Source organism: Notamacropus eugenii, chromosome 6, assembly GCF_028372415.1.
Source record: "Notamacropus eugenii isolate mMacEug1 chromosome 6, mMacEug1.pri_v2, whole genome shotgun sequence".
In the NCBI taxonomy this organism is placed as follows: Eukaryota; Metazoa; Chordata; class Mammalia; order Diprotodontia; family Macropodidae; genus Notamacropus; species Notamacropus eugenii.
Window position 1 is genome coordinate 35,954,366 of NC_092877.1, and position 15,200 is coordinate 35,969,565.

A 15,200-nucleotide genomic window follows, 5' to 3' on the forward strand; every position below is an offset into this window, starting at 1 on the left:
CAATCTCAGGTGAATTTTTCTATTCCACTTTTTGAAAATGCTTGTTTTATTTAAGTTTAGGATGAAAATAAAGAGGAATAGGAGTAAAAAGACATTACCCAGGAAAAAGTGGTCAAAGAATATGAACAATTAGTTTTCAAAAGAATACAAATAAAATATGAAAGTTGTAGACAATAAGCATTACAATTTTAACTCATTTCCATCAGGACTGACAAAAAATGACAAGCAATGGGTATGTTTTAGAGGTTATAGGAGTAATAGGTACACTAATGCACTGCTGGTTCAGCTGTTTTAAAAAAACAATTTGGAATCTACTGGAAAAGTCACTCCACATACCCTTAGACCCTGTCATACCATAATTAGGAGGCATTCACTACAGTTAGGTCGTACACAGAAAGTTCATACATGTACTGAAGCTACTACAGCAGCACAGGAATGCATTAATGGTGTAACAACAAACGTGTTCAATTAGATATGTATGAACTGAGGAAGAGCGAAATAAACAGAAATGGAACAATTCATACCATGGTAACTTGGAAAGAAAATCTGGAAACTGAAAGACAACTTTGGCTGATGGTGACTGAAGATGGTGACAGAACACGTACCTCCAACTCAGCGTAAAGATGAGGCTCAGGAACACAGGTGTGGAATGAATCACATGTTGTGGACATGTTGGCAACATTTATGTTTTAAGTTCAGCTGCAAGTTATCTCCTCTACCCCCCCTCCATTGAGGAAAGAAAAATAAAACCCATTACATGTATGGACATGCGAAACAATTTCTGTATTAGCCATGTTCCAAGAAAAATAGTAGAAAATATGCTTCAATCAAACTGGCTCCATCAGTTCATCTGTGTTTTTTTAACTTACTGGTTGTTAGGGAGTCAGGGTAATGGAGGCATGTAGTGCTTCAAGTAAAGTTTGCAAAGCACTATGTCATTTGAATCTCACTACCCTATGAAGTGCCTGTTACATGAGAGATCAAACTTGACTTGTCACATAGCTAGTAAGTGTTTGATGGAGAATTTGAACTTGGGCCCTTCTCACTCTTTCCGCTCTAGCACCAGCCCCCTCATTATGACTGAAACCATCTCCAAAGAAAAAGATGTCTTTTCAATTCAGTCACCACCTTTTATTACTCCATTTTGCTTAGGATCAGACTGCATGATTTTAAGAGGCCATCTCATCTAATACTTTCAATTTTCGTTACAGGAAAATTCAGGCCACTGATGTTACAACAGGTCCAGACTCCAAAGCCAATGTTTTTCCACTTGACTGTACCGCACTGCCTCTAAAATGTTTTCTTCTCAATTTCTGGCACTCAAGATTTTTAAAAAGTATTTTTAATTATTGATATTCCAAGAATGACTTTTTTGTTGTCACCAATTTATAATAAAACGAGTCATTGATTCAGTGAGGACCTGTTAATAGATGGATCTATCCTACTTTGGTAAATGCCTGCGCTTCTCTGCTCTGACTGGCTGGATCGTGACGAAAACGACTGGAGCAACGTAATCAGAAAAACGACTGGAGCAACGTAATCAGAAATAGTTCTTGCCTTGTGCTGGAACCTGTCGGAATGTGTATTCTGTCAGTCAGAGATCAGGGACGCCTCCACAACAGAATGAGGTATGGGAAATCCTTATGCTATATCCTGGATTTAAGTAGAATTTGGTAGGAATTCAGATCACACCTAACACTGTATTTTTGGAAGAAATTGAATGCTAACAACTGAAACAGAATGAAAAGGTTTGTGATGGTAGGCAGACACAACAAGCTTAAGTTCAGGCGGACACATTATAAAAACTACACCTTGATTTAAATTCCCCTCCAAGGATGATAAGTGGGACTGGCCTTGGGGAGTGAGTCAGAGAGGAACAGCTTAACCTGGCACTCAAGACTCCTTTATCAGTAACTGAAGCTCTATGGCAAGGGTAGGAGCCAGAATTCACTAGGTTTAGCAACAAAGAGTCATAGGATTTTTTTTTCTCCAAACTTTTAATAACTAATTAAACGAACAGACCAACAAATGTTTACATAATTCATTTTTCTATATCTTCCTGAGAACATGATTAACTCTTGCCCTCAATATCAAATACAATTGCCAATGCCTTTTCTTCATGCTTGCTCCAATGAGTGGCCAGCATATGAGGCTCCAAAGAGCCATGCCTAGGCCTACACTTGGCCACCATTGCTCTAGGGTTCTGGTCTTCATGAGGTGAGCATAGAAGCCACCATCTTGATAACTTGTGGAGATTAGCAGCCAACATTTTATATATAACCTGTAGAGAAACAAATTTATTTCTTTTATTTAGTACTAGGAATATACATTTCTACAAAATGGATGACTTTTGTTCCCGAGGATGCGTAGTATTTTTGTCTGAACATTTAATACCATCCAAGATAAAAATGTCAAGTTTCTACATTTTTAGTACATCCATTAAAAAAAAAAAGGAAATAACAATAAAACTGTTATTCCACCTATTCATAGTTTAAGATTTTAAGAAACAAGGCTCAAACTTTTAAAAAACATGGCAATATGAATACAAGGTATATAAACTATTGATAATCAGTTATAATTAAGAATGAAGTTTTCCTTGAAGTTAGGTATGTCTACTCAGTAAGATACTAGAGGTCATCACTATTTTACAATAAATAAAGTCTTAGTAAATTGCCAAATGATGTCTCTTCCTATTTATTTCCTAAATAATCCTTGGAAATAGGATTCCATTGTATTTGAAGTTCAGTTTAGTGTTGAAAAACTACCCTGAATTTAACAGCAAGTCTCAGTCTTTGCTTCCCAACTTCTTACACACCACTAATTTATTTCTTCAAGTTAAAGTACCTTAGCAAAAGAGAACTTTAATACTGACAAGAAAATAATAAACCTTTATTAGAGATGGCCTTTTCCAATGACAAATTAGTAACGTGAAAATTAAAATTATAAATTTATTTAATAATGAAGTCTAAAACAGGAAGCCAAAAATAGAATATTTGGAATCAAAGGGAGGAGTTTTGAAGGGATGGGAATAAGGTGGCAATAGGTGGCTTTTCTATAACCCAGTTCAAGTATTTCCACTCCTATGTATAACACCAAAAACATAGAACTGTTTCAGGTTTTATTTTAACTATTATAGATCCATGACATTCAAGCACCGGGATGATGCTATCAGATTCACATGAGGATAGCTAACTATACAAACTGATGAGAAATAAAGGCATAATGACACACTTGATCTCAACATTAAGAGAAAACACATAAGTCAGTATCAACTATACTGATTTTTAGATGGCCAGCTGAGTTTTATACCCAGGGCACAGAACTAGAAGGTCAAATGCCCAAATAGGATTTAGGGATGCCTTCTAACAACCTATGTAGGAGGATAAAAGTTTTAACTGCTTGCCCTTCAAGAAAACCACTTATTCTGAAAAGCAGACTTAATTATTAACATTCAAGAAATACACAAAAACATACCATTTTTCTGAAATTTTGCATTTTGAGTATCAATATGTGCAGGTTTCATTGTTACATTTGTAATCAATTCTCTAGACTGAGACCCAACAGTATTTAAATTATAATAGCTTAGAATCCAATAACAGAACACTTTGATATATGTTTGTATGTGTGTGTGTGTGTGTGTGTGTGTGTGTAAAATATATAAAAAAAAACCCAAATAAACAATGACTAACTAGACAAATATTTAAGATCAATGATCATTGCAAGATAAAGAAATGGATTTCTTTTAGAGGTGTCAATAGGTTGAGGGATGGCAAACCAACCTCTATGCACCATCTCGCTGCTGGCTTGTTTTGGGAGTGGTATTGATAGTGGTCCCAGAGACAGCTGTGCCTACTGACTGAATTACAAGACTGAGATACTGTGATAGGCACAGAGACACATGTGGTAGTTTAAATGCAAAAACAGAAGGAAATCAAGCACTTAGCACTATTACCAGGTGCAGGGGAAAAATTAAGTCAATATAACAGAAGTTTTAAAAATTAGAAAAAAACCGCATCAGATCAAGCCATATCAGCCGAATTAAGTTCTTTTAATAGATTGCATATATAGATGTTCATCCACACACTTCAATCAACTCTTTAAGAGCAGAACTTAGGGTCCAATTCACATGCTTAAGAGAAGATAACCTTTCTCATTTTTACATTAAGGTCTTATATCCAAATTTCCACTTGTACATTGAGAGCCTTAAGAAAAAAACAAAGGACACAGAGGGTGTTGCCATTTTTAGCAGCAATGAAGTATCACTAACCCCTTTTTACACCGAATTCAAGTCACTGTCAGAGGTGAGTGCACCACAGTCACCAAGTACAAAACTGCTAGTTCATTTTTAAATTAATAACTCGAAATTCCCCTAGCCCCCCGCCCCATTACATCCCTTCTTTTTATAAACAGCAAACATTTTGCTATTTTATACATAGGCTAGCAGGCTTGTTTCAATATGAAAGTGCTAATTCATTTACAGATTTGTATCAGTTATGTAGTGCTACAATAAGTGTCCAATAATCTATATAGGAACAATCTTTGATAAATGGAAATGATGAAGATTAAGTAAGGCTATCAGATTACCTTATTTACATTAAAAGAATAAAGACCCAATGGGGGAGGGGATGGGGAAGGGAAGGAGACTGGGCAAAATATTCATAAGTGTAAAAATTACATCTACCTTTGAGCTTGTACTGTAAATGAGACATTTTAAATAGTCCTGCAGCCCATGCCTATTTTTTCCTCAGAAAAAGAAAAGCTGCCTTATGACATCCCCTCGTTTGTTTGCAGATCTCCACAGTGTGTCATTTGAAGCTCCAAAGTCAGGTTCTTCTTTTCTTCCAAAAAAAAAAATGAAAACAACCCTCCCCCCCCAAACCAAACAAAAACCACCCAGCCCCACCCCCAACCAATAACCCTCTGGTTTACTTTCCAGTGCCAGGCTGCATGATCAGGTCCCACTTGCTGGGTTTTCTGTCCAATCTATTGATCAATTAGTTTAGAGTGAGCTGTAGAGAACACAAACCAGTTCTGGAACCACTACTGGGAGGAACACAAGCTCTTTACTACAATCACACGGTAGCAGGAAAGAAAGGGATAATTCAATTCATCCCAGGGGCTGGACCTCCAAAATTGAACGAACTTGGCACAACTGGAGCGTTGAATTTGTATCCTCCATGTTTCTCAATCATTTTGGATTCTGGAAGACATAACATTTATTTTAGCTAAAATTTTTGAAAGAAAGCATTCATTAATACGTAAAGAGGCAAAATGGTAGAATTATCTTTTGGCTGAATATAGACATATTTTGACAAAGACTTCTCAAGTAAACCTTTGCTTTGTTTGACCACCTTTTTTTTTGCTTTCTCATGAGCAGAGGTTTGGGAGAGGGGGTTAGTACTTTGGAGGAAGGGAAGGCAGATCTTTAAAAAAAAAAAATTATAAAAAAAGATGAAAAAAAGAATGTTTGGACTTAGCTCATAACATGCTTCTGCTATTACAAAAAGTCAAACTATTCTAAGTCACTTTGGCATAATGGACAGGACACTGGAGTACAAAACCTTGGGCACATGTTTACGCTGTCAAGATGTTAGGAAACACTGTGTTTTCCAGAACTAAGGCCTACCAATCAAGTTGTGCCCTAACCCTGGCATAAGAACAATCCTTTGTGCTCACTCTCTGGATGATCTCAGCCACAGAAAGGTCATGAAGCCCTGCTCTGAATCAAACTCATCTCACTATGGCTGTTACCCCTCATTGTCAGGGCTACAGTTCACTTTGTAGCCAAAGATTTAAGTAATGAGATCTCCCCACACTGCCTCAGGGTCCCCACCTCTAATATCAGAGTCTAATCTGCCTCCTCACTTGCAAGCCTTTTCCCTCACTCTGAAATTAAACTTCTGTTTGATTCCTGATTCTATTGTCTCTAGCTTGCTATTTGGCTCAGGCCATCCACAGGTTAGAGGCCAGTTCGGATCCGGTTGACAAGGCTTACTTACAGTCTGTAAAACCTTGAACCTAATTTCTGGGACTCCGTTTCCTCATTATAAATAGATGAAGAGAGTGCACCAAATTCTATACTCTTCAAAACCTATTTTGGATTGTGTGGTTTTTGCTTTTTTTAAGAGCTTAAAACTTTCAGGCTATCTTCACTGCAATGTCTGATACATCTTTCCGAGTATGAAAAGGGAAAATATAGCACATAAACTCAGTAAAAGCCTACAGTGGCAAATGCCAAGTAGAGCAAGTGGTGTGAAGGATAAAAAAAAAGACATGCTTTTTCATCATTAGAAGCAGATTATGTAATTTATGGTAAAAATGGTGGACATTTATCACTGTATGACCTCTCTTGGCCTCAGAATCCTTAACTGGAGAAAGACCAAGTTCACTGCCAGTAAAATAAATACTCAAAGTCTGTGCCTCTGCTTGTGGAATGGACCAAAATTCCTTCCCCTTTTCAGTTCTCTTTCCAGAGATTTGTTAATATGTCTATCACTTAATAACTGATTTTTGCCCCTATCCAGTCATGTCACTGTTGTGGGGAAACTCCCTTACCAAATGTTGAATGGCCTTGAAAGGTGAGACAACTTGCCTAGGGTTGAGTGACTCGTAAAATGCTACTGGCATGATTGGAAACTGCCTTCCTGATTACGAACCCAATCGTGATTCGCTTCATCCAATGCATTAACCACCCTAAATCGAACAACCAAATACATAATCAACTAGTTCAACTCAAGTTATGCAAACAATTATGCAAAAAACAAGCAACAGAGATATTGCTCAGATACTTTTCAGTCATGTCCAACTCTTAGTGGCTTCATCTGGGATTTTCTTGGCAGAGATAGTGGAATGGTTGGCCATTTCCTTCTCCAGCTCATTTTACAGATGAGGAAACTGAGGCAAACAGGGTGAAGTGACTTGTCCAGGGTCACACTGTTAGTAAGTGAACTCGGAAGATGAGGCTTCCTGACTGCAGGCCCAGCACTCTGTGCCTTACCCTGGGAACACAAGGCCAAAATGGAACAGTTCCTAGTCTCAAGAAGGAAGACTTGTTGACACGTAAATGTAGGAGAAGGAAAATGGCAGACAGAGTACTAGAATGAATGGGGTTATGAGAGCAGACTGCAGAAGAGCTGGTCCCTGAGCCCAATTTTGAAGGAAGACAGAGATTCTGAAGGGATAAGGTAGAAGATGGGGTGCTGAACTCAGGAAAGCTAACACTGCAGTATGGCTGGCAATTGAGGCTTGGACAAGAAGACTGTGAAGTAAGGATAAAAAGGTAAAATGAGAGTGCAACTGGAGAGCCTTATGTATGTGAGTCAAAAGCAGTTCAGAGACAGATTGGACACAATGAGACTACTACTAAGCACAACAGCCTGAGTCAAGGCTGTTAAATCTAGGGATGGGGAGGGCAATGGAAGCAGAAAGGCTACAAAAGCAGCACAATTCTAGATATTGGGTGTGAAGGGAAGGTTAGACTCAAAGATGCCAAGGTTACACACTTGGTGAATGAGAGGAGGGGCACAAGTTTAGGGAAGAAAAGTACTTATGTTTTGGGGATAATGAGTTTGTTACATTTTCTTATGTGACACTGAAGGGAGACGGAAAGGAGACAATGACTGCAATATAGGAGAGAAAGAATAGGGAAATAAATACAAATATGGGATTCATCACCATAGAGACACACTTCTATGGAAGCACAGGAAATATTTAAAGGAAAAAAATATATAGAAGAAAAAATCCAGGATAGAGCATTGGAGGACATCCAAAATGCGGGGGCAGGAGGTGAAGCAAGCAAACATGACTTAAAAGCAAAGTCAAAACAGGTAGGAGGAACACCAGAGGGGTCAAGGAAGCTAATGGAACAAGAAAAATAATTAAAAGCTGCAGAGGCCAAAGATAACCGCAGAGAAAGGGCCTGATGTATCAAAAAGGAGATCACTAGGGTCCTTGGAAACAGCTGCCTGTCAAGTGAGGGAGTTCAGAAGCTATATTTGGAAGGGCTGAGACAGGGGAGGGTGGCCATAGGAATTCCCTGAGTTAGGTAACAGTTTGTTTGAAGCCAGTGAGAACAATAAGTAGAGACAGAAGATGAAATAACCAATAACTGGTCCAAGTGAAGGGGCTGAACTTGCCAAGGAGGGAATGCAATACCTTCTTCATAGACAGGAGGAAAGGAAGGGTAAACTGGTCGAAGATGCAGAGGAGCAGACAGGAGAAAAGGCTCTCACCAGAGGGGCTCTATTATTTCAGTAAAATAGGAGCCAAAGGCAATTTTGAGAAGGGGGCTGGGGGGGAAGGATACTGATAAAGATTCTGAATAACACAAATGAAAATAATTATATCATTATCTACCACATAGGGTGCCTATGAACAAAATACTTTTTAAAAAGTTAAGTGTGCATTTCTATTATCACTATAACAGGATCAGGTTACATGTTAATATTGTGATTTTAATATATTTTCCCAAGATCCTACCAATCCACCTATAAAAATTAAGTTTGCTTCCATATGATGGGACTTGGCACATTTTAGAGATATGAACAGAAAGCAACTGGTGACTGCAAACTCAAGTAAATTCAACTATATCTAATGCAACGGTCAGGACAATTACTTGAACATTACAAATCTATTAACAGTGGTAAATTACATTAAGCATGTGGTCTGTAAGAAACAACAGAAGTACACATTTGGAGTCGGTTTTTAACTTCAATATGCAAAATTATCTCAGGCACTCAAAAAGGAATAAAGCATGTGGAAGTACCATGGGCTGCTCGTCTCTGGTCGGCCAGAGTTGCTATGTCTTGTAACTGTTTTCTTTGTTCTTCATTAAGACCATGAGTCAGAGCTTGGTACCACACAGGATTACGACTCTGAATAGCTTTTAAAAAAAAAAGAAAGAAAGAAAGTAAAGAGAAAGAAGTAAAAAATGATCACCACAATCATAATAAATTTGAGGTTGGACTCAGTGTTTGAAGCATTCTTGTGATTCCCTAGGAAATATGACAGTGCCTTGCATGTAGCAAAGGCTGATTCATAAATCCTCACAACCACCCTAGATACGGAAGCCTTCAGAATATTCATTTCAGAGCTGTTCATGAGAAAAGTGTGGAACAATCCCATTTTGCCTCCTATATAACTGCTCTCATTCTTCCTCCAGAAAAGCATTTCAATAAAACTTCAGAATGGTCACCTCTCATTAATAAAAAAAAATGACCATTTCAGAGAAGAAAATAAAAAGACAATCACGCCAGTTCCTGTTCCCTGAAGTCCCAGGACATACCAGTTTTTGGCATATTATTTCCTAAGCCTTCAGCACAAATGGTATTGTGTACAGAACAAGGTGATTTACATTTCAGTGAAATAGTTATGATTCAGCTGCTTTGGCTCAACAAGAATAATTCTCAACCTGCTTCAACACCCACAGTGATGATATACATCACACCCATTACATTTTCATATAGCTAGTAAAGGTCTTTATATTGAGCCCAAATTTATCCAGGCATTAACTATCTGTTGCACTCTGAACGGTGAAAAATAAATTACAATTTAAAACTAATTCACAAATTTCCTTCTAGGTTAGTTAACCTACCTATTTTTAGGATAGACTAAAATAGTACAGAAATTGTGCCCATTCTGAGCACAGATCTAATAAATTACAATTTGATTCATATTGGAATTACTTACTCTGAAATATAGCTTTAAATATCTGATACTCATCCACAGGGTTCTCTTCATCATCAATAATGGTGGAATAGCCCTCCAGGGCAGTCTCCTCAGCATCGTCCTCTTCCCACTCCTCATCATCACCCTCTTCTCCTGCCTGCTTAGCCAGAATCTCTAAATATTCCTGCCCATCCTCATCAATATCATCTTCATCACTCCCAAGCTCTTCTGTCAAAAAACAGGAATAATTTTACACTTGGGAAGATCATTTTAAATAACCGAATGACAACACATTCACAGGAATTCACTGTTACTTCCACAACTCAAGAATTTCCAGGAAGAGTGTCCATGGCACCATTAATCATTCTGAAAGCCCATTTTAGAAGCAGACTTATAAGAAGGTTATTAATGACAATCTCAAAAGAATATTTAAATCCTAATGTGGTTTAAAAAAAAAACCCAACTACTTAATACTTTCTGCAGGGGCTGCAGGTGATTTATCATTAGAAGAGACCTGAATGATCATCTAGCATAAACGTTGTTGATTCTTTCTTCGTAAAAAAGTGGAGTTGGAAAGGAAGGTTCCCAAACACATTTAGACAATATAATTAAGGTCCCTTACCTTCAAATTCAACTTTCTTTTCTCTATACTGTGTATTACCTAGGATCCTCATGGTGCCTAGATATAAAGTATTACTAGAAACTAAAAGCTGACATTGAGACCAGAATTATACTGTTGGAGTGTTATATACGATTTAGTATAAAGAATCTGTACTGATGAGGAAATCAGAGGTTAGAAGTGAGGGAGACAAACCTAAGGCCACACAGATATTAACAAGAGGTCAGGCAGCAGTATTTTGCCAAGTATAGATATACAAAGATTCAGAATTAGTCTGCAATAAATTTTTATTCCCAGGCCAAAAATTTCCCTACCACAAAAAGTCCTTCCTTCTAAAAACATTTAAATTTTGAAAAATGACTTCTCCATGACCTACTCTTTCTTTCCCCCAAATTACCACCTCACTCATTGTTACCACTTCAGGAATTTCTACAATGACACAAGGGATGAGGAGGACAAAAACTTATCAATAAACGCTGTGGCACAGCCATTGCATCAAAAAAGGAATTAAGTTTAAGTTTGTCGAAGACTAGCCAAGAGTCTTTAAATAAAAACAAGGAACCTCAGTTCTAGGTCAACCCCCTCATTTTTAAAATTTGAACCAGGACCCCCTACTATCCCTCCCCTATTGTGGCACTAAAATAGTCTTTTCCAAAATCCCAAACAGCCTTTTATCACCAACCAGGTCGCTACTAGCAGGACAAGTGTGCCTCTAAGGAGGTGAAAAGTAGTACCCATGGTCCACTTGATTTACCTTTGCATGGCAGGTGTGCTGGAATGTTAGTATGGAGGAAGGTTGCTGAGAGAGGTTGTTACAACTAATCCAACCTGAAGAGAAATGCATTTAGTAAACACTCTGTTATCCGGCACTCAATGAATCAGAAATCTCAACTAGTGCTTCTGGCCGTGCTCAGGACAAGTACTATGGAAGTTCATGACCATGAGGATCCTATGGCAATGGATAGCTTTCAAGTGACTCCTTAATGCCCAAGGAGCTTCTTTCCCATGCATGTGAAAAACTCTCAGCTAACCAGATTATCTGATGAATGAATGAGAAAACAACCAAACTCCAGTCCCCAATTATGCCAGATAAGAGAGAGTTTACTGTACATTTCATTTTTAAAAGACTTGGTTACTTGTAAGTGAATGCTTATTTAGATCCCCAAGTGTCTTAATTTTCAATACAAAATTACATTCTGAACCTAACTCCTGAAAAAAATACTACACTGATCCAAATATATGCAATATTTTCTGACACCTAGAACTATACAACCATTCACTAAAAATGGATTTATTACTCTTTTGTATCCCACACAAACCATTAAAGATGGAGGTGACCTTGAAGAACATTTCAATCCACAAGATGGGATGGGGTCAGAGAAGATATAGACTGCCCAAAAGTCAGCTTCCCAACAGTCAGTACCCTTTCTAGACTAGATCGCACAAAAATGTGACAGCCCCAAAATGGAGCCTGGGTCTTCTGATTTCCAACTCTTTCCCTGCTATAAGGTAAACATGGTACAAGTTGGGGACTCCACCATTTCAATCCCCTTACCTGTTTCTTCATCATCATCAGCTTCATCATCTTCATCACTATCATTTTCATGCTCTGCATGACAAGCATATGCTCTTTTTAACCCATTAAATAAAAGGATAAAAGCTGGAAGAATTTGTCCCGAAACCTGATTTAAAACTTGTGGTATTTGTTCCAAGTCAATAAGAGCACACAAGCCTAGAACACACATCTTTCTATCGTGAAGCCTAAAAACAAAAACAGAAGTTTAGTGGAAAAAGGGCATTCACAAAATTTAGATGATACAATTCTCCTGATGAAGTAACTCACCCCAAGAAACAATCAACATCATTAAGCCACTGTGTAATAAAGTGATTTGTGACAGGTTCCACATTGTTGGGGAACCGAAGGTTTTCTAAGGTGTTGAGGAGCAGGTGAGGATTGTAATAAAGAGCTGCAATGGCAACCTGAAGACACATCGTTCGCAGCTCACTTGTTTTGACCTCTCTGGTCAGTCTCTCCAGCGCAGCTTCCACAAACAGAGGAATACACTGTAAAGCATAAAAAAAGCCAGGTATTTCACAACGCCAGTAATGACCATATCTAAACCAACTGCACATGATACTGTCCTGGCCAAATTTTACTATAATAATGCAAAGCCCTGCTAGCTGCCTCAAACTTTTACTATCAAGTAATTACCAGCTTTCAATTAATATCAAGATACAAGGCAATGCTAAATAAGGACTTATATTGTAAGGCCTTTAAGTGGGAACCTCCCACATTCTAAGAGTTTCCAAAAGTCACTGTTAATGACAGAAGTACTGTGCAACAAGCAAGGAATAATTTTGGTGGGGAAAAAAAATTCACTTGGACTCAACGTAACATTTAATTTTTCCAAAATGATGGAAAGTGAGTACATGGAAATTTTTTATAACTTAAATATGTCTGGTATTTCTTCCCTGATACCCTCAAAAATCAACTGCAGAAATCAATATTACTGACCTGGTCAATGCCACGCCCTTTGCATTGTAGAATGATCACTTCCAACAACTTGGCTGCATGACATTCTGCATCTTCTCCTGCTACACCTGTCAAGACCTATCAAAGTACAAGATAAAACTAGAATGAAGCCAGGGTAGGGTGGGCTCCCTCCAGCCCCTTCTCTTGGTGAGGTGAGCTCCACTCTCGAGTGGCTACTCTTTCCTTGAGTGAAGATTTGGGGCAAGGAGAGCAGCAATAGATTCACAGAAAAAATTGGTACTATTTACTTATCAGATACTACTTACAATATACTAAAGGTATCTGTGTCAATTAAAAATGTTCCTTCCTACACTGTAAGCAGGGAAATGTCTTAAGAGATTTTTGCACAGTACCTATACCCGGTGCCAATAAATCACAAGATTTAGCAAATGTCACCTAATCCCATGTGCTCATTTTACACAAGGAAACAGAAAATGATGTTATTTATTTACAGTCTAGCACAACATGCTTGGCATGTTTAAGATCTCCACTTACGCTGAAGAACCTGAGGTTCAACCTGGCAGAGGCACTGAACAGCAGTAAGCAAGGTGCTTTCTTCCAACACTTCATTATACCATACCTATGTTCCTAGTTCTTGCCCCATGTACCTTTTAACTCTAAGAGTTCAAAGGAAAGTTAAAGGCCTGGAATTTATCCTCACCAGGGGGCCACAGACTCCTGAGTGAATGATGTGAAACACCAAGTAGGGAGAACAGCAGCCTACCACAGAGGGGGACAACACTACCTGAGGACCAGAGCAGAAGCACTGTTTCACTGACTTTGTGGGAACTGATACCGACCATCACTCAGTTAGGGCTACCTACCTTTTTGCACATGCTGTATATCATTTCAAGATATTTGGTGTCTGACAAAAGAGTATCTGTGTCCACAGTTACATAATTATGGAGAAGAGGCATCATATCTGTGTTAAATAAAAGTCATCGGTTATACATGTGACTTGTTTCACTGTAACAAAGGTTTAGTCTTCAGCCCTCTTGGGCTGAAATTTTAATAAAAACTCCTCATGTTAATGGAACACTTCATGAAAACAACCCTGTGTAACATGTACTACTTGAAAACAGATTTACCGAACTGGTCGTTTTTACTAAGTTACTCTGCTTCTAATTAACTATTCTCTATTAGGCTAAATTAGTGGAATCAAAGTATGCACAGGCAAAGAAATTTTATTTTCTCAGGATACTGAATTCTGAGTGAAACAGAGAACTTTTTTTTTTTCAATTTTCCCTGTCTAAGAAAATCTAACCTGGGGACCAAAACAATCGATATTACAAAGCAGCAAGAAAGTCACAGTATTTCAAAGCTGATTCTTACCTGTAAAGTAATCAAATCCATCCTGCTGAAAGACTTCAAATACAAGAGGCAAAAGTTGCCACATTTGTGGAGAGACTTGCTGACAGGTCAAACTGTGAGCTAAGGAAAAGATTTCCTCATAGAACTCTGAAATAGAACGAATTTGAAAGTTATTCTTTGTTCACATAAAACTGGATTGTCTGACATCAGACCCCTTATTCCATACAAAAGCGTATGTATCTATGTACCTAAAACATGCTGTTGTAAAACAGTACCAATGACTTGCAAACAGATGCCCTCCAACTGCTGTGTTATCTGAAAGAGAACAGATAAATCAAATCATAACATCAGAACCACTGGATGTCTCTGCCTCCAAAATATCTAGAACATCACGATTTCAAAACAAACAGATTCATTCTTTATCCTGAGACTGCACCCAATAATAACCAGTGACTTCTGTGACTAGGGACTGAATGTAGGATATATAAAAGTATACTGTGACGTGAACAACATCAAAATTTTTAAAAGTGTACAAGCACAGAATTAGGAGAAAGTATTTACAATGCTAGAAAAGATCAACTCAGTATTATCACTTCAACTTTAAATTTAAATTCTTAACAGATGACAAGAAGAAAAGAAAATATATGCAAATGGTAAAGTTTAAGAAATACCCAAGACCTCTGTTTCACCAGGTACAATAACACGAAGGATTCCTAACTGCAAGTGCCAGCAGGAAAAAAGCACCTACATGACAGGCCATGTGGCCACAAGCTGCTGATTCATGTTTAACATTTTGGGGATGCAAATACCTATTAAATATTACTTGATTTTCCTTCTCAATTTTTTGTCACACTAGCTTCTTAACTAAATGCTGGTGGACTTGTTGAAGATAAACACATATAGGAAGATACATTGAAGAAGCCTAAACCAAACAAAATCCCAGAAAAGAATGAAAGGGAAAAAGTAAAAGACCACAGAAGTCAAACAATTTGTGTGTATTCTTTTCCCACCAAACTGTGAAAGACACACAAGGGTCACCTTTGGAGAACTGATCATGGGCAGTTTCCTTAC

At 38.0% G+C, this 15,200-nt stretch overlaps 1 protein-coding gene across 1 annotated transcript in view; it reads right to left on the reverse strand.

Annotated features, from left to right (window-relative positions):
• Positions 1-3,104: 3,104 nt before the first annotated feature.
• Positions 3,105-15,200, reverse strand: part of IPO7 (importin 7) — a 49,269-nt gene continuing 37,173 nt past the window's right edge. Inside the window, exons 17-25 of the mRNA XM_072619471.1 lie at positions 14,378-14,444; positions 14,151-14,276; positions 13,643-13,740; positions 12,801-12,896; positions 12,129-12,349; positions 11,841-12,046; positions 9,688-9,894; positions 8,765-8,881; positions 3,105-5,200 (exon numbers count right to left, since the gene is read on the reverse strand). Of these exons, the coding sequence (XP_072475572.1) occupies positions 5,103-5,200; positions 8,765-8,881; positions 9,688-9,894; positions 11,841-12,046; positions 12,129-12,349; positions 12,801-12,896; positions 13,643-13,740; positions 14,151-14,276; positions 14,378-14,444 (1,236 nt within the window). The 3' untranslated portion in view covers positions 3,105-5,102. The remainder of the gene's footprint in view (positions 5,201-8,764; positions 8,882-9,687; positions 9,895-11,840; positions 12,047-12,128; positions 12,350-12,800; positions 12,897-13,642; positions 13,741-14,150; positions 14,277-14,377; positions 14,445-15,200) is intronic.